The 17,351-nt window shown below is 42.0% G+C and overlaps 2 protein-coding genes across 6 annotated transcripts in view; one reads left to right on the top strand and one right to left on the bottom strand.

Annotated features, from left to right (window-relative positions):
• pola1 (polymerase (DNA directed), alpha 1) overlaps nucleotides 1-5,589 on the bottom strand; it is a 68,057-nt gene extending 62,468 nt beyond the window's left edge. Inside the window, exons 1-11 of one of the 3 annotated variants that reach the window (XM_085468556.1) lie at nucleotides 5,555-5,589; nucleotides 3,175-3,302; nucleotides 2,823-2,919; nucleotides 2,641-2,718; nucleotides 2,444-2,559; nucleotides 2,168-2,230; nucleotides 1,802-1,903; nucleotides 1,526-1,697; nucleotides 1,258-1,426; nucleotides 331-503; nucleotides 100-212 (exon numbers count right to left, since the gene is read on the bottom strand). In XM_085468556.1, coding sequence (XP_085324682.1) covers nucleotides 100-212; nucleotides 331-503; nucleotides 1,258-1,426; nucleotides 1,526-1,697; nucleotides 1,802-1,903; nucleotides 2,168-2,230; nucleotides 2,444-2,559; nucleotides 2,641-2,718; nucleotides 2,823-2,919; nucleotides 3,175-3,198 — 1,107 coding nt within the window. In that variant the 5' untranslated portion in view covers nucleotides 3,199-3,302; nucleotides 5,555-5,589. Of the gene's footprint in view, nucleotides 1-99; nucleotides 213-330; nucleotides 504-1,257; nucleotides 1,427-1,525; nucleotides 1,698-1,801; nucleotides 1,904-2,167; nucleotides 2,231-2,443; nucleotides 2,560-2,640; nucleotides 2,719-2,822; nucleotides 2,920-3,174; nucleotides 3,303-3,743; nucleotides 3,914-5,554 lie in introns of those variants that run through there. The other 2 variants (XM_085468554.1, XM_085468555.1) reach the window with 2 other exon arrangements.
• On the top strand, nucleotides 3,868-17,248 carry pcyt1ba (phosphate cytidylyltransferase 1B, choline a). Of its 3 annotated transcripts, XM_085468562.1 has the most exons (9): nucleotides 4,458-4,659; nucleotides 4,736-5,079; nucleotides 10,195-10,294; nucleotides 11,627-11,743; nucleotides 11,848-11,999; nucleotides 12,869-12,947; nucleotides 13,031-13,173; nucleotides 13,451-13,639; nucleotides 13,959-17,248. In XM_085468562.1, exons 2-9 carry the CDS (start codon nucleotides 4,999-5,001, stop codon nucleotides 14,181-14,183), a joined length of 1,086 nt encoding a protein of 361 aa, XP_085324688.1. In that variant the 5' UTR covers nucleotides 4,458-4,659; nucleotides 4,736-4,998; the 3' UTR covers nucleotides 14,184-17,248. The 3 variants fall into 3 exon arrangements, with proteins under 3 accessions (XP_085324687.1, XP_085324688.1, XP_085324689.1); XM_085468561.1 differs by lacking the exons at nucleotides 4,458-4,659; nucleotides 4,736-5,079 and adding an exon at nucleotides 3,868-4,034; XM_085468563.1 differs by lacking the exons at nucleotides 4,458-4,659; nucleotides 4,736-5,079 and adding an exon at nucleotides 5,106-6,288.
• The last annotated feature ends 103 nt before the right edge of the window (nucleotides 17,249-17,351 follow it).

Raw genomic sequence — 17,351 nt, 5'->3', positions numbered from 1 at the left:
ACAAATATAAATACTACTTAACTCAATCATAGTTAAACAACACAATCACATAGCTTTCTACTTTCACAGGTAATTCATTTTTCGACAGATGAAACTTACATATTCGCGAGGTAGGAGGTACATGGTCCGCTCAATGTTCTTGATGCTAACACAGCAGCTGACATGAGACTTTGCAGACTCAATCCACACTTTTCCAAACAGGTACACCACACCTTTCATTTAAATTCACATATCAGGGTGAGCTCTACAAACCTGCCCATGATTTTTTTAAAAACAGTAAACGTAACCGCATTGTATTTTATCCTCACAGTGGGTGAAAATGGGACCCACCTGGTTGGTTGTATGGGTCTTCGAAAGCATCCAACCAATAAAAGCGGAAAACCTGCTCCCCGTCCGGGCCCTCCACCAGAGGAAGTTGGCTGGAATCGACCTGCACCTCGGCCGGAGCGTCGTTACCTCCGCCCTCCTCCTCTTGTCCCCAAGAGCTTCCAATTCTGCTGGACCTTGACAAGGAACACAGCAAAGAAACTGCTAAAAACCCATCTGCTCATATGTGAACTATTCCAGTTTAAGAACATAATTAGTTCTGTGGGTCATGCTAACTGCACCTGCAATCATCAAAGTGACTGCACAACGCAGTCAATATATAATCAGGCAACACAAGACTCCCACGTTTTTAAAAGCAAGTGTGAACAACTTTAAATGCTGCTCACTTGCTGGGGAATTCATTTTTGACTTCCTGCAAGTTAACAACACAACAAGACGGCTTAGATCTTTATTTTTAATCTGGAGTTACTCAAAGCTACAATCATTTCAGACCTTAATGAGTCCAGCAATGTTTTGTGGGGGATTGACTGCAGGTGTGACACAGAAGAGTGACATGTTTTGTCTTCTTCTTTAATGTATGGAGCCCTGTTTGACCCAGATACATTTGTGAACCACTGAAGTGAACTGAATTGCAGTCATTTTCATAATGCAATAATCAGCCATCGCATTTAGCTTTTCGAATTCCTTTAGAAACACCGGCATGTGCAGGTAAAACACGGGAGGAACAGATGCCACAGGAGTAAACACCTGTTTAAATGGCATTTAAATTGACTCACATAAGCACCGGGTTAATTTTGCTATATGCATTTTATATTTTCCTTGTCCTTGCTTCGTTTCCTCGGGACTGAAAGACAGCAATTTTAGCACAACCCATAGAACTACAACTATGGGAAATAAAATGAGGCTGAACTAAAGGCATGAAAAACTCACATGAGGACTGGATCCTGAGGTTCACCTTTGGCCTCAACTTTGACTGCAGTCACTGCTGCTACTTCATGTTTAGACTCCGCATCGTCTTTCACTACAGGGGCCTCCTCCTCAAGGCCAACCTCCATCGGTTCATCAAAGTCCATCTCATCAAATGCCATGGCATCATTCACTGAGGAACATGTTAAAATGTAAAGTTAGTGCATAAACTTTTCACAAAGCAAAAAAAAAAAAAAAAAAAAGGCAAGAGATTAGAAACTATCTTCATTACCTTCTTCTTCGTTCTTGTCTTCTTCATTCAGCTCTTCCACTTTTACCTTCTGCTTTGCCACAAGAGAAGCAGATGTGGACGAGGGAGGACGGACTGATGACCTGGGGGCAGAGTGTGATGGTGGCGTTCGAATCACTTTTGCCTTTACCCCAGCAGCTGAGGGTGAGTCCTGCTATCAAAGGGATGATGATTCGTTATAATTTCAGGTAAGCCACTTTATAAACATGTCTAAAGAGCTAATCAATATGCTTTGATTAGGAGGGTGGAGTGAGTTACCTTTGGCAACTGAGGTTTGATAGAGAAGGGATTCATGGGTGATCCCACAGATTTCTTTTTCTTTAGAGTCACCACAGGTGGCGGGGTCAGAAGAGCTGGTTTCTGGAAAGACGGAGCATATTTTAAAGCCATATTAACAAAGGCTAAGACACCAAAAGAAAGAAATTACAGCCTTTAAAAGAAAAAAAAAGTAGAAGGGAATATGTCATCATGCCCAAACAGGAGAAAAGTAAAAAAATGGTGAGAAAAGAAACATAATAAAACATTGCAGATTTTAGAATAGTATGTGTAATCACAAGTGTGGTTAATAGATGAAAACGCCTTGCTACAGACTACTGTCACATGTTTAAATGAAGAATTACCAACCTCAGAGTGCAGGTCCTGTAAGATATCCCCTAACAGGTCATCTTTGGACAGATCCACATCTTTCTGTAAGAGACAAAAGTACAAAAACATCTGACAAATGCATAACGACAAAAAATAAAAATAAAAAATAAAAAATAAAAATAAAAAAGCTGGATGTTGTTAAGCTTTACATTGACTGGAATATCCAAAGCACCATGCAGGCACAGAAATCATTACATGTAGACTGCACGGGGCATTTTTCACAGAAGCAAATCAAAGATGCTAACAAACACATACCTCAGCAGGCCTCTTGACGTTGCTGTTCATGAATAGGCTCTTAATGCTGTTGGGTTTGGCTACGACAGATTTCTTCACATTCTTCCTTGAGTCAGCTCCTTTGGCGCCTCCTTTTCCTGATAAAACAAACAAAACCTATTCATGCACCTGATCTGGACAACTTACTCCAGAAAATGTGATCAACTCCTTGTGTTTACCCCTTTTGTCTTCCACTACATCATCATCCAAATCATCGTCAAAGATTTCTCGTCCATCCTCCACGTATCCTGTTCCATCTGGCAAAAAAAGAAAAAGAAAAAAAAAGGAGAGGTAATAAAACAATTGTGACGTTGGCACAGTATAAATATTCCTACAGCAGGCTGAGGTAACTGACACTAACCATCATCAATAATCCAGTCATCCTCTTGCCTCTCTCGTACCATCTTTGAGTACTCATCCTCGTCCACCTCCTCATACACACTGCTGAACTCCTTCACCTGAAAAACACAACACTGGTTAAAACACAGGTGTACTACTGTGAAATGACACCTGCATACAGCATCCTAGGATAGAGAAAAGCATGAATCATTTTAATGAGTGAAAAACAGATGCTGTAAAAGGAAGTATGGAGAGACTTAACCAGCTTTGTTTATTAAGCCACAGTGACGCAGTTAAAACAGGTGTTTGATGCAATTTAACACATTCTTCACACACCTTAAACCAGGAACCAGTGATATGGCTGCCTTTCATACCTCATACTTGATCTTCTCTCCCATCTTAGCCTTTTTGAGCTGTTCCAGTGCGGACTTCCTCCCCACCTTCTCCCGTTTCTCCCGTCTGGAGCGAGTCTTCGCCAAACCACAGGCTTCACTTCCATCGTCTGAGGAGAGGGTCAAGACAACGCAGTATGAGGAAGGGCCATTTGACTCGTTTCTTCAAACATATAATACACACATGCCAGATCGACCTGACCCCTGTGTTTCTTTTATCATTCAATTTAAACGTCTGCAGACTTACTGGTGGTCATTATATAGATTTTTGTCGTTCTCGAAGCGCCACAGAAGTTAACAGACCTTTGCATCAACGCTCTTCTGGTAGCTACCTTCATGTCCTCCTGCTTGAACCTTAATAATACTCCTTTTACAGTGGAAAACGCTGGCAAGCAGACAACGGTGGGCACTTTGGGTGTTAATGAGCGAAGCCTGATAGCAGGCGTATTAACATAATCTGAACTAGCTAACGTGTCAGCTAGCTTCTTCGCTTTGCCACCGCAATGTCGCCAAAAGTCAACAAAAACAGAAGTGCGAGGTCCAAAACTCACCGCCGTCCGGAGCGTCCATGTCTTTCTCAGGGTTTGACACTGGAGCCATGGGGAGAAGTGGGGGTTTTGTCTTATTTATTCGTACGGTTATGGCAGGTCAACACAACAACAGAACAGCTCGCGCCAAATCGTCTTCCCGGGGAAAGTCATATGTCGGAAGTGACGACAGAGCGCCCAACCAATAAACTGGCACGCTATCTCACCTCTGTCCGCAAGGTGGCAGTGTTGTACAATCCCTACGGGCTGCGCCCTATCTTCTCCCCTTTTTACCTGATTACATTTATCTGGCAGGTAAGTGTGTGTGATTACTGAGGTCTGGCGCGATGTGGCAAACAGAGCATGCGCTGAAAATATATTCACAATTTCGACCGTTTTCAGAATTTACACAGAAACCACGTTTATGTAACTTAAAGAAGTTTAAAATGCAAATCAGAGAAAGTTTCTGAGCAAAAAATTTGTCAAAAGTGGTCTCAAAAAGTCAATTTATATGATATTAGCCTAAATATTGTATGAGGTTCAAACGAGTTTATAGTGACTTTTTATTTATTTTTATTTAATAAAATTGCATCGCAATTTGACTAAAAGAAACAAAACAAGAACAATATAAATTTATAAAACAAAAAACTTTTAAACCATTCTATAAATCCGGGGATTTTTAGAACTGGGGCCATTATTTTGCCCTGTTTTTCAAAGCCTGGCTACCCCAGTGAAGCTGGTTTCCACAGCAACCAAACCGGTCCATGGAGAGGACAATAGATTCCTGTCCCAGATTGGGGCCACAGAGACACAGTGCGTCCAATAATGAGAACACAAAGCGTGTTTTGTCCTTCATTCACACAGCTTATTTTGGCTTTCTATACATTAAAAGACAGTGATTACTCCGCCAGGTTCCGGAGGACTGCACAGTACACTCCAGGTTAGAAACGCTCTTTGTAGTATTCATCTTATTTTTGTCTTTACAACATTACGCTTTTTCCACTTGTTCTCATTAGGGTAAGAAGTTGCAGATTGCATGAATTAGGCCGTTTGCTGAGGTACAAATCTGAGGAAGTCTACCGTAAGCTCTGCTATATCGACTATGGCCCACAGTTGTCGCTGCTCATCAGCGCTGAGCAGCTGATGCGTCCTTTGGTCAGAGTAGACAAACAGCTTGCTGTTGCTCTGCTGCACTTTTGCCGCTGCGCAGCTCACTCACTTTATAAAGAGCAAAGCAGAGAAAAAGTGAGTCTGATTGTGATATTTTGTTTGTTCCGCCATGGTGAAACAACGACGCGTCAGAGCGCATTCCTCTTGCGCACCTGTCGCGCCTTTTTGTCGCAGAAGAGGATCTCTAAAGGTAAGACATCCCTATATAGACATTAAAATAATTGTTCCTTTATGCGCAATTTATATGCCTATTCCATTTGTTGACTTTTTTTCTTCTTCTTTTTGGTGAGGATTTGCGGGGGTAAGTTTTGCCCGTTAGCTTGGAGGGTAAACTTTTGTGAGTGGTCGGAATCTAACCCTAAAGAAAATGCTCCAAATATTAAAATACGACGGTCATATTACAGTCAAATGCACTGCTGTACTTTATAGGTGCTTGGTCTACCTTAAGTTATGCAATGAGGGATACTAAACTAGTCAGCACAGTTTTTTTTAGCTTCTTCTTTCCCACAATCGTGTTTGTTTACAAATCTCACACAAAGATAAGCACATACACTAGACACGTGAAAACCCACATACATCTATTTAAATCAGTGTTTGGCGGATAACGGTGCCACTCAGTGCCATTTTTCACTGATGGTGCTATGGCCTGCTCAACCAATCCTCACCGGGTATACTGGCGGTCCTCTCTCATTGGCTACCTCATGGAGCTCTCTCTCCTCTTTTCCGTCGCCATGGAGAAAGCTCCTCAGCGCGCAGAGATCGTTTACGCAGACACAGATTCACTCGCGGCTCGTGAAAAGATGCCAGTGTGATCTCTTAATTCATCTCCTCACTGTTTTGGGTTGAATCTGTGCTCATTTGTTAGTACACAGTAATAAACAGACAGGTCGTGCCAAATATGTTTTCCCATGTGAGGATTTCAACATAGAGTCAAGCAATCAAAAGAAGAGTGCTCTGGTGTTTCCCCGTATACCCTAAAGGGGCACCCCTGAGCAGACAGGGTTAAAAGCCTTTTAACTCGGAGAATTGTTCTATGTTAAAGCTTTAATATGGCGCAAGACTAACGGGAATATAACTGTGTTTTAACAGACGGCGCTTGGCGCTTTTTAAATTGCTATTAAAACGCGGAAGGCAGATTTTTTTATTCCAAAAAATAGTCAGAGTGAGGCCTCTGCCATGAGTCTGCGTCTCTGCAGCAGAGAGGATCAGATGAGGAGGAGAGGACAGACAGAGAGGCAGAGCGGAGAGTGGGCGGGGGAACAGAGGAAGGAGACAGAGTGGTGAGGAGAGGCATCGTTTCACTGATGCTGAGTCACATATCAGAGGGACCACAGCTGCATCCCATGAGTCTTTGGGAATAATGGAGGAGCTTGAACACACCTGCCCTCATCCCCGAACGGTAGGGCATCCGCGCCTGTGTGCGTTTTCTCGTCTTCCATTGCGCACAGAGTGTGTGTGACAGAGAGGGAGACAAAGGGTCCTGTTATGAAACAGATCCCCTCAGCATGTGGCTGTGGGATATGCTTAGAGTGCTGAGTGGACAGTGTGTGTGTGGGTGTTTCTGAGTGTGTTGCCAAAGGAGGGAAGGGGTCCGTACGGTAGCCAACATAGCATGAACGTCCTGCTGAGGGCGAAAATGCTGCAGCGAGGATTACAGAGCCTCCTATTTTAGGATACTCTTTCTTATCTCTTCTATCTTTTTGATGATTGCTCACCCTGGTGTGATTTCAGGCTTTAATGCTCCTAAAAACTCTCCATTTTGCCTTTTCCTCACCTCTGTCTCCACTCCATCAAGCCATTTTTTCTTCTTGAGAGCCAATCTCATTGTTAGTCTCATGTCCCATGTCCCTGTGGCTCTCTCTTTCCCCCAAGCCTTAATCCTTCTTATGCCAGATGTTCTTTGCTTGTGCCAGAGTGGGCATTACTGAGCGCCTGCTCTGATAGGTCAGGTGCCTGTACCTCTGGTCACTTGGTTTTCAGTCTTTACCATCTGCTGTGTTCAGATGGTGGAGCTCTGTTCTTCCTGGGCCATAGGTGAATCACAGGTGATGAGGTTGCTCCTCCAGTTCTGTTGCAGCCCTGATTTAACTCTAATGTCCTTGAATTGGAAATTGGTGGGTCAGTTTATGACAGGTAGGATTGTTTAACATGACGAACAGCAAAATGTTCATTAGGGTAAGATTGTGCATGCAGGTTGGTCCTCTTTTGCTTTATCTTAAAAAAAATTGCAATCTAGTACAGAAAGAGCACATTGTGATAAACCTTTTAAACTTAATGCTTTCTGGATCATAGTGCATATTAGGAGTTATGCATGTATTCACTTTTAAGCTCTAATAAACACTTTTAACCAACACCTCCTGGCTGTAGTGTTGTCTGTAAGTGCAGTGGAATGAGGAAGTATAGGAAAGCATTTAAAGGAAGAGGTTAGCAAAGCAAAAGTTAGATTGTCAGATTGATGAAGACAGTAGGCAGGACTACTGGGAGGCTATGTGTAGATAATAGAAGAGGCAAAGGAAAAGGCTTGTAGTGAGTTCTATGTGAGGCTGGACACTAAGGAAGGAAAAGGACTTGTATTGATTGGCTAAGCAGAGAGATCAAGCTGGAAAGGATGTGCAGCAGGTTAGGAAGCTCAAGGATAGAGATGGAAAGGTACTTATGAGTGAAGGGATGATAAAGGATGGAAAAAGTACTTTGAGGGGCTAGTCCACACTGTGATTTAATGTATTACCTGCGTAAATTCATTCATATTGTGCCAAAATGTCCAAGGAAAACTTTAGTTTTTGTTGACACAGTATGTATTGGAAACCTTTCCTTCTTTCCTTAAACTCAATGTAATCATTTGATGAAGCTCACATAATACAGAAATTCAATTCAGCTCAGTTTTATTTGTATAGCACCAAATCACAACAACAGTCGCCTCAAGATGCTTTATATTGTAATGTAAAGAGCCTACAATAATACAGAGAAAACCCAACAATCAGATGACCCTCTATGAGGAAGCACTTGGTGGCAGTGGGAAGGAAAAACGTATATTTAACAGGAAGAAACCTCTGGCAGAACCACGCACAGGGAGGGGCCGGTTGGTGGTGAGGGGAGGAAGACAGGACAAAAGAAATGACCACAAAGCACAGCTGTTGCACATAGGCAGGCTATACTGTGCAGCTTATACATGTGCAATTTGAACTCCTTTTTGGGAAAACAAATATTCATCTATGATCCAGCCATGTGCATTTCCAAAGTTAGAGAAGTACAAGCATGCATTCATGTGGCACAAAGGTGGCAAAATTACTTACTTATCTCTAATACTGAGACAGGACCAGTCAGGATCTAACTGTCTACTGTTTGCCTTCGATACTTGTTTTGAGTTCTTTACTTAATGTGTTTAAGTTCGAGGTTCTGTTTGTTTCTTTTATAATTCTAGGATATTACAAGTCTTAGTTGTGGTGGTGTTAAGTGTGTAGCTGTTTTATTTTATTTTATTATCTTAGAGCAGGGGTAGGCAACTCACCTGAATCAAATGCTTAGTTCATTACCAGGCCTTTGGAGAACTTCAAGACATGTTGAGGAGGTAATTTAGCCATTAAATCAGTTGTGTTGAATCAAGGATACATCTAAAACCTGCAGGACACCGGCACTCGAGGCCTGGAGTTGCTTACCCCTGTCTTAGAGTTTTTAATAGAAGTTGTTTTGGTTCTATTATTGGTTTATTAGCACATTTCTGGTGTTTCTTTTTGTGCTTCTCTCTGTTGCATTTCTGTGTTTATGCCTTGGTCCCTCTCCGCTCCCTTCTCTCTGTCATCTTGCTAAGTGTTACTGTTGGTATCTCTCAGCCTCTTTAAATCATTACCGGCTTTTACTTTGAAAATTGTTTTCTTTTGTTTTGCTTCCTGTCTGCCTTCCCTAATGATTTTTACCTGTTGCTGACTGTGTTCCCCTGTGTGCCTCTCCCCCTGTTTCTCATTATTTGTCAGTTTTCTGTCTTTCTTTCATCTTTTATCACATCATCTGTTTGCTTATTTTAGTTTCTTGTGTTTTGAACTTGGATAGCTGCCACTAAAGCTTGCTTTTGCAGTTCATGAACTCTCTCCTGCATTCTGTCTTTGGTTCCACCTTTCTGGTCACTATCAGTCAGCAGGGATAAATGTTGACATTTTGAGTCAGGTGTCTCAAAATGTCAACTTACTGACTTCTAAGCAATCAAAGTTTTGAGATACCTAACTGGAAATTTTGACCAATGCATTAAGTGGCACAAGAGTTTATAAGCTGTCTGTTAAAGGGTATAGTGAGAAAGGTTCATAAGGATACCGAGGTGGGTCTTGATTTGTTACTCAAATTCGAGGTTGGTAATAAAAATTCAGTAAACAATAGCGGCATGTTTCTTTTTTGATTTATGGCAGTGAGGTACTGTTTTAAGGTCAATATAAAATATTTGGCATCATTTTTCCCTTCATTATAATGGACTACTGATGCATACATATATGCAAATAGAATCTGCCCTCTAGCTCTGTGTTTTCTTTTTTTTAAAAATCTATTTACCTTTTTAAAACCCCCTCCGACTCACCTTCTCTGTGTCACGTTTACTGGTTTGTCTCCATGCCAGGCCGGTTGCTGCTCCTGGAGGATACATGTTGACGTCAGGTGCCTGTTTATTCCAAAGAGGCTGAATCTGTCTCCATCCTTTCTTCCTCCTCTCACACTCCCACGGCTTTCTGTTCTGTGCTGACTCCAGGTCCCTTTTATCTGTGTGAATGAGATTCAGCGTTTCTCCTGCAGTTAACAGATGGCACGAAAAGACACATTTTCAGGCGTGCTGCAACACTTTAACCTTGATGTAGCTTTGACACACGCTAACAGGCACCCATATCTCACCTGTGCTTCCTTTCCTAGTGATAACTCTCCTCACCTTGTTGAGTTTGCTGCACAAGTGCTCTTCTTGTTTTGCATTTTTCCTGGGAGGTTTTTGAATCAGTAGCTCTACTCTTTATCTATCTGTGCCGTCATGTCAATGCACACACAGGTTTGCGAAAAGGTAAATGTCTGCCCGCACACACTGACTGATCGATAACACTGAGTGCAGCGCTGTCTGTTTCATGCGCTGCTGTCCCAATAGAGCGCAGACATCAGCTATGATCAATAACTTAATGGAGGTTACAGTAAGTGGGGAAGGGCGTGAAAAAGGAGGCATGCTGTGCATAGCTGAAGTGATAGATGAGTGTGTTTCTCTGCAATGCTTTTGGATGCTGAAGTAACTATCATCAGTCTCCCTCGTTCATTCTCTGTTTAACCTGGTCACTCTCTGTCCCAGACTCTCACGGAGCCTGCCATCTTTGCCAATGAGACCAGCTGTGACTGTCGCGCGCCTCATGAGAAGCTCACCATTGCTCAGGCCTGCAAAGGCACCCCAGGTAGACCTCCTGCTGTTTGGTATCCTCCTGTCTTGCGCACAGTCTTCTCCCAGCTTTGATGTTTTCCATTTACAGCATTCATCTGCAACATCTCCTACTGCACTACTCTATCACAATCACTTCTTTTTCTACTACTACTACCACCACTGCTACAGCTCCTATTGCTCTTGCAACTAATGGTTCTGTTCCAAGTGTTTGTACTATGAACTCTCAGAGCAGCTACTACACTCTTACCCCTGATGTCATTACCACCACTAGTTCTGTGCTAACTCCTTCCACTAAATGTGTTGTTGTCTGCTGTTGCCATTTTTACAGCTGCCACTTCCCATGTATTCTTGTACTTGCACTGCTACATTAATTATAGTATGTGAGATAATAGCATGTGTTTTTACAAGATAATTGGACTGAAATGGGCAAGTCATTACTGGTCCTTTTCATGTCACCACCACTGCTGGGGACGACTGAACTTGTAATTAATGTAGGGGTTTAACTACATATTGCAGTAACTTGCTGGCAGTTCAACTACACTCATTACTTCCACAAAAGAGTCTCTTTCTTTCTTTTGTCTTTGTCTTTCTGTCTGTTAGCATGTTATTTAAAAAGGTATGGCTATAAACTGCTCAAACAAATTATTGTAACGCTTTGAAAACACATTAGAAAAAATCATGCTGGATATCTACATTGATGTGGACTGTGTAATGGTTTAGGAATGAAAGCAGGAGGCTAGTCAATTTTGCTGAAGTTTAATTGCACCAACTCACTATGGTACTCAGTAGCTTGTACTCACACCAGTGGCCTGCTGGAGGTCATTTCTTTGGGTCAGTGCTCATCCTGTTCCTTCTGCACTAAGGAGCAGATACCGAGCCCTGTCCAGCTCTTCTAGAATAACTGTCTGTCTCCTGGTATCTCCTGCGTGCTATTGAGGCCGTGCTGGGAGACACCAAACCTTCTGACAATGGCACCCACTGATGTGCAATCCTGGAGGAGTTGGACAACCTGTGCAACCGCTGTTGGGTCCAGGTGTTGGCTCATGCTACCAGCAGTGACCCTAGTCGAATCCAAAGCTGGTGAAAAACAGTCAGAAAACGATAAAGAGGAAAAAAATCCTTTGACTCCAAAAGCACTGCCAATTTGATCATGCTCGGAAACATTTAAAAATGTTTAAATGAGTCTCTGTGGCTCCAGATGAAGCTGTGCAAAAGTACTGTAAGTATTCTCTGTTTCTGTGTTTGACTCGAGGCTATATCCACTGTTACTCTAACAGCACACCACTTCACTTATGCTTACCTGTTCCCGTGATGTTGTACTGTTTTTGTGTTTCTGTATTTTCAGTGGACCGGCCAGTCAGAGTCTACGCAGATGGCATCTTTGACCTATTCCACTCTGGACACGCTCGTGCTCTCATGCAGGCCAAGAATCTCTTTCCAAACACCTACCTCATAGTAGGAGGTAAGACAGACCACACTGGTACGGTTTCACCTGTCCAGATTTGTTATTTAATCACCACACCTCACACGAGTTTTATGTATGTCGCTGCTGTGCTCTTAAAACAGTGTGCAGTGATGAACTAACCCACAAGTACAAGGGCTTCACGGTCATGACGGAGCACGAACGTTACGAGGCGCTGAGACACTGCCGCTATGTCGATGAGGTCTTGAGAGATGCACCCTGGACTCTCACGCCTGAGTTCCTTGAGAAACACAAGGTGTGTGTGTGTGTGTGTGTGTGTGTGTGTGTGTGTGTGTGTGTGTGTGTGTGTGTGTGTGTGGGAGGCGGGGGTTTGAACTATATAAGCTTTAAACTGGATGAAATATTTTGTTCACTAATCGGCTAAGTTTTGAGACACTTGTTGCTCAAAATTAGGATCTTGACAGTTCCTTGGGCTTTAAAGTTTGTGGTTTCAGGGTGAAGTTACCTGAAAGAAACTTACCTGCTCACATTCAGTCAATGGTGCAGGCAGTGTTAGCAATTAAGTTTATTTTAGTTTAGTTTTGCTATTAAATTCAATTATATTTCACTCAGATCTAGTCTAATCTAGTTTAGCTCCTTTAATGCTGCTGTGCTTTGATATACAGGTAGAGCTGGTCATTCACTTATCAGAAGATCAGTAGTTTGATCCCCAGGGAGCAAATACTGAACCCCAACTCCCCATCAGTGCATCTGTTAGAGTGTACGAATGAAATGCTTAGAGGAAGAGAACAAACGCGCTATGTGAATGTGTGTAAACGGGTGAATGAAGCTCGAGTGCTTCGAGTAGAAGTATTAGTAAATTTACTATATGTATTGCACACATCCACTTATACAAACCTGTCACCTGTGACCTAATACCTGTAGCTAGTGAGTAAAGTATTTGAGGAGGATGCTATGCTGTGAGTAAGGAAATTTTCTTTACTATTTAGGAGACCTCTAATGATGAGACGCTTGTGACTATCACCCTGAAATTCTGTGTGCAATGATGTGTTCATAACCATGCCATGTCTAACTTTAAGCATGCATATTTTGCCCTTGAAAGACCTCTGCTGCACGTTCACTTTTGTGTGTGCCAACAGTGCGTGTCCTTTGATTGTTCCTCAGATCGATTTTGTGGCTCATGATGATATTCCATACTCCTCAGCAGGAAGTGAGGACGTTTACAAACACATCAAGGAGGCAGGTCAGTGTCTGATGATTAAAAGGACATAAAATAACTGTGTTTTCCACCATAAAACATACCTGCTGTGTGTGTGTGTATATTAGGGATGTTTGTACCCACGCAACGCACAGAAGGAATCTCCACCTCTGACCTGATTACGAGAATTGTCAGAGACTATGACGTCTACGCCCGACGCAACCTTCAACGTGGCTACACGGCCAAGGAGCTTAATGTCAGCTACATCAATGTGAGAACATTTTACTGCACTGTGTTGTATTTCTAAACATCAGCTTAGCACAGATTAATGTGAAAAAAAGCTGATTTTCTTCTTTTGAGAAAGTAACAGGTCTTTGGATATTGTGCATCACAGTTGTATGGAGCTTAATTTGCGATGTGACTACAAAGCTGCGGTGTTGAAAACTGACCTCAGACATATGCTTCCTATTTACAACATTCACAATTTTTGATTTAGGTTCTGGTTCTCCAAAAACGTGGCAATTATCCGCAATATTTTGTGCCTTCAGGAGAAGAAGTACCGGCTACAGAACCAAGTGGATCGGATGAAGGAGAAAGTTCGCACAGTTGAGGAAAAGAGCAAGCATTTTGTTTACCGCGTGGAGGAGAAGAGTCACGACCTGATTCAGAAATGGGAAGAAAAATCCAGAGAATTCATCGGAAACTTCCTAGAATTATTTGGACCTGATGGGACATGGGTAAGTAACTATGCAATGCAATGTCAACGCTTACTAAATATAGAAAAAACTTTAAAATACTTAATATCGTTTGGTCACTGGAATGTCTTTGACACATTTTCAAGTTTTATTCCCTGTCGCTTGTACTTTGATGTGATAACAAGTCCAGTGTGGTTGGGCCCAGTCTGTGGCGCCGCTGCAGGGGAGGCGTGATGAGCCGATGCAGCTCTGGTGTGTCAGCCTCCCTGCAGCGGCGCCACAGAGCGCGCCCCGTCACATTCAGTTTTCTCAGGTGATCTGATTTCCTAACATTTCAATCTTCTTTCCCCTCTCTGTGCAGAAACAAGTGTTTCAGGAGCGCAGTGGTCGAATGCTCTCCTACGCTCTGTCTCCCAGAGAGTCGCCCAGCAATAGCCCTCCCCGCGAACTTTCCCCCCTGCGCTCACCCTCTCCCCCGTCTCCCCCCGCCCGCTGGCACAACGCGCGGCCCTCGCCCCCCACCTCCCCAAAAGGAGCGTCTGCCTCTATAAGCAGCATGAGCGAAGGGGATGAAGACGAGAAGTAGACGGTCACACCAACCCGCGCACGCGCACACTCACACGCAAGCACACCTCACTCACAAACACATGCACACACTCCTCCAAACACTGGCTGACAAACTGAAAAACAGTTACCCTCAAGGATGTTGCAAATATGCAATGCAGACGGTGATCATGGGGAATCTGAGCTGCAGAGCTAAGAAGCCATCACTGTCTCTGTTGTTTCTGGGCAACCAAGCAGACAGGAGGAAGAGGAAGGAAGAAGATGAGGACACAGTGTCAGATTTTGTAAGGACAGAAATCCCGTGCAGCATCTTTGACTGTCCAGCACTGATAGAGACTGTCAAACAGCTTGCTTATAATATCATCAGTTTTGTTTTTTTGTCTTATTATGTGAGATTATCATTTTCTCTTCACGATGCCTAGTTTTCTTGTAACCGGTGTGATAGCTATGCGTGAGTAGGCACAGACTTACAGAAACACCTCGTCTTACATTCAGTTCTACATATCGTCTACACTGAAACTGGTTTCATTCATTTTGTGTAATTTTGTGCTAGTTAAACAGAATTTAAACGACAGACCCCTGCGAACCCTAAGAGTAGCTGAGGCGATGCTTGGATAACGCACGGCCTTTGCTGTTTTAGACCGTGTTCACAAAAACGATCACATTGAAATTCACTAATCACAAGTTACTTCTAAGATATTCATATGAAATTCTCTGCAGGAGCCCAGAAGAAGAACGTATATTGTCAAGTTTCTGAAATGCAGATGATATGTGCAAAAAATCCTAAGCAAAACCCATCAAGATACAGAAAAAAAGACATAAACACAACTTTTAAAGATCACATTTTTGGGGGTTTTTTTGCCGATTGTAAAAGAGACACAAAATCCAATCCTTGAGGCTTCATGCAAGAAATAGTTTGATGAAATAGAAAAAATAGAGCCTTTGTTTATTAACCTCTTGAATGTAAATTGCATTTTTTTAGACTCCACAAAGAGGTAATGTTATCACTCTCACATCTAGCCATATAAAAGGTTGCGTCTCACCTGTTAAAGGAAGCACTTGTGGATTTTCACCATTAAAAAAAAAAGCCATGTCATTTTTTAAGTCTTTTTTCATGTTTAGCAGAGATTTCTTTGGCTCTTTGGGATCTGATGTCAGCCGTCCACAAAAACCTGACAAACTCTGACGATACTTGAAATATCTCAAAAATATTAAAGCTCAGCGGGTGAATCGTCAGGCTTGAACATAGCGCTGTTCTTGCTGCGATGATTAGAAATGTACGTTGCTCACATCTGAGCAGACCTCTCTTCCACCCCAACAACACAGTAAGTACCCTATAATGCAACGTAGAGATCTTAATGTCCTGTACGCACTACATGTTAATCTGCACTATATGAACAAAATTTGGGAATGTGTGTCTTTTTTTTATTATTTATTTTAATGTTCAAATGAATCAAAATGTGAATAAAAGAAAAAAAAATGTATAACAGAATATGAAGCAGACTTTTAGACTTTTTAATTGACGCTAAAAAGTTAAAGGTCAATAGAGACTGGGGGGGGAATGACTTTAGTTCAATAGCTGACTCAACTTTGTGCAAATAAAGAGTTGAATTAGTGGGAAATGTGCAAAGAACACTGTTAAACTCCAGTGACGGTCTGTGTGGCATTTCCTACACTGTTACACTTTAGTTTGATATTAAAAACAATATAAAACCCCAATAGCACACATATATGGAAACTGGTGTAGGTAGTGGTCATGTGAAAAAGAAGGTATGGAGTCTTTCACTTCTACTTTTTCAAATATCAGGACATAAAAATAATCCAATCCTTAGCTGTTTTAAAAAATTACGTATGTGAAACAAGATACAACCTATTAGACTGTATCATTATTTCCACCTTCCACAACAATTAGAAGGATAAGTAAGTGTGAAAGCAGAGGTTTCAGCAGTTTTTTTGGTCTGGAGGGGTTTTCTCTATATAAAGAACACCGCACAGCTCAGGCTTGCAAAGCTGCATTTGAACAAACCACAAGACCTCTGGATTTTTCCCATAATAAGCAGAGAAACCCAAACACAGCTGTCAGCACGGTGGTGGTGCGGTAATGATTAGGGCTTATTTTACAGCCACAGGACCAGGACACCTTCCAGTCACTAAGCAGACCATGAATTCATCTGTAAACCAAACTATTATAGAGTCAAATGTGAGGTCACCTTTCAGTCAGTTAAAGCTGGACTCTAACTGGGTCATGCTACAGGATAACAATCTCAAGCACAGCAGCAATTCTACAACAGAATGGCTGAAAACGAAAAGAATAAGTCAAAGTCCAGATCACAAACTGATTGAAATACTGTTGCAGGATATGAACTGTTTAATGTAATCATGCATAATTGCGCCGTATGTGGTGTGGACCAGAATGTTTCAACACTGTGGAAAAAAACCCCCGATCTGGTCACAGCGTGGATAAAAACTGAACACAGCGATTACACACAACAGCAAATCTCTTTTATTGTAATGTTTGACAGTTGGTATTGGAAGTTCATCTCATGCTGAATCACATTATAAGACCATTGTAAAACTTTTTTTTTGGTGTACTCAAGTTGATGTTGCACGGCCACCTCTTATCCAGGAGACTCCAAATGCAGTATTTAAGCTGGATGTACAGTAGGCTGGAAAATACACTCATCACTCCACACTGGCTGCATGTACAGTATATACATGCATGCATACATACATGCTTATGATTTTCTAAAATACTCTTACTACATAGAAGGTCTTTAAACAGTAAACTACTACAAGTAGAAGATCTTCATTTCAATAAATGATGGAAACTGGAAGTATAACTTTGATCAAGATGTGGTTTTTAGGTGACTGGTCAACAACAGGACCACACTGGCCTACACATCAACCACTAACCTATAATGCAGCTCATCCTCTAAGGTAGGTTATTCACAGGGTATCAGCCACACTTGCAGGTCACAAAGGAATTGGCAGTGATGAAATCTGATGGTTAATATGTCGGTTTCCACACCGAGTTTCTCTCTTTACACGTCAGGTGAAGCTAAATGACATGAGAAAAATAAGTCTCTTCGTATTTGCGAAAATCTCCCAACATTTGCTTTAAATAAATCCAGGTTTGAGCCATGACTCATTTAAGTTTTGGTCTTTTTCAGCAGCCTCAAAAAAAAAAAAA

Source organism: Copadichromis virginalis, linkage group LG9, assembly GCF_057382275.1.
Source record: "Copadichromis virginalis isolate Kocher_CV1m ecotype Utaka linkage group LG9, C_Virginalis_male_GT1.1, whole genome shotgun sequence".
NCBI lineage: Eukaryota > Metazoa > Chordata > Actinopteri > Cichliformes > Cichlidae > Copadichromis > Copadichromis virginalis.
Note: the sequence above shows the minus strand (reverse complement) of the source record. Positions and strands in the feature narration are given on the sequence as shown.

Coding starts and splice junctions, on each gene's coding strand:
- pcyt1ba (XM_085468561.1), top strand. CDS start 3,894: ATGTCGGAAGTGACGACAGAGCGCCCAACCAATAAACTGGCACGCTAT. Junction 10,295..11,626: donor GGCCTGCAAAGGCACCCCAG/GTAGACCTCCTG, acceptor CTGTATTTTCAG/TGGACCGGCCAGTCAGAGTC. Junction 13,640..13,958: donor TTGGACCTGATGGGACATGG/GTAAGTAACTAT, acceptor CTCTCTGTGCAG/AAACAAGTGTTTCAGGAGCG.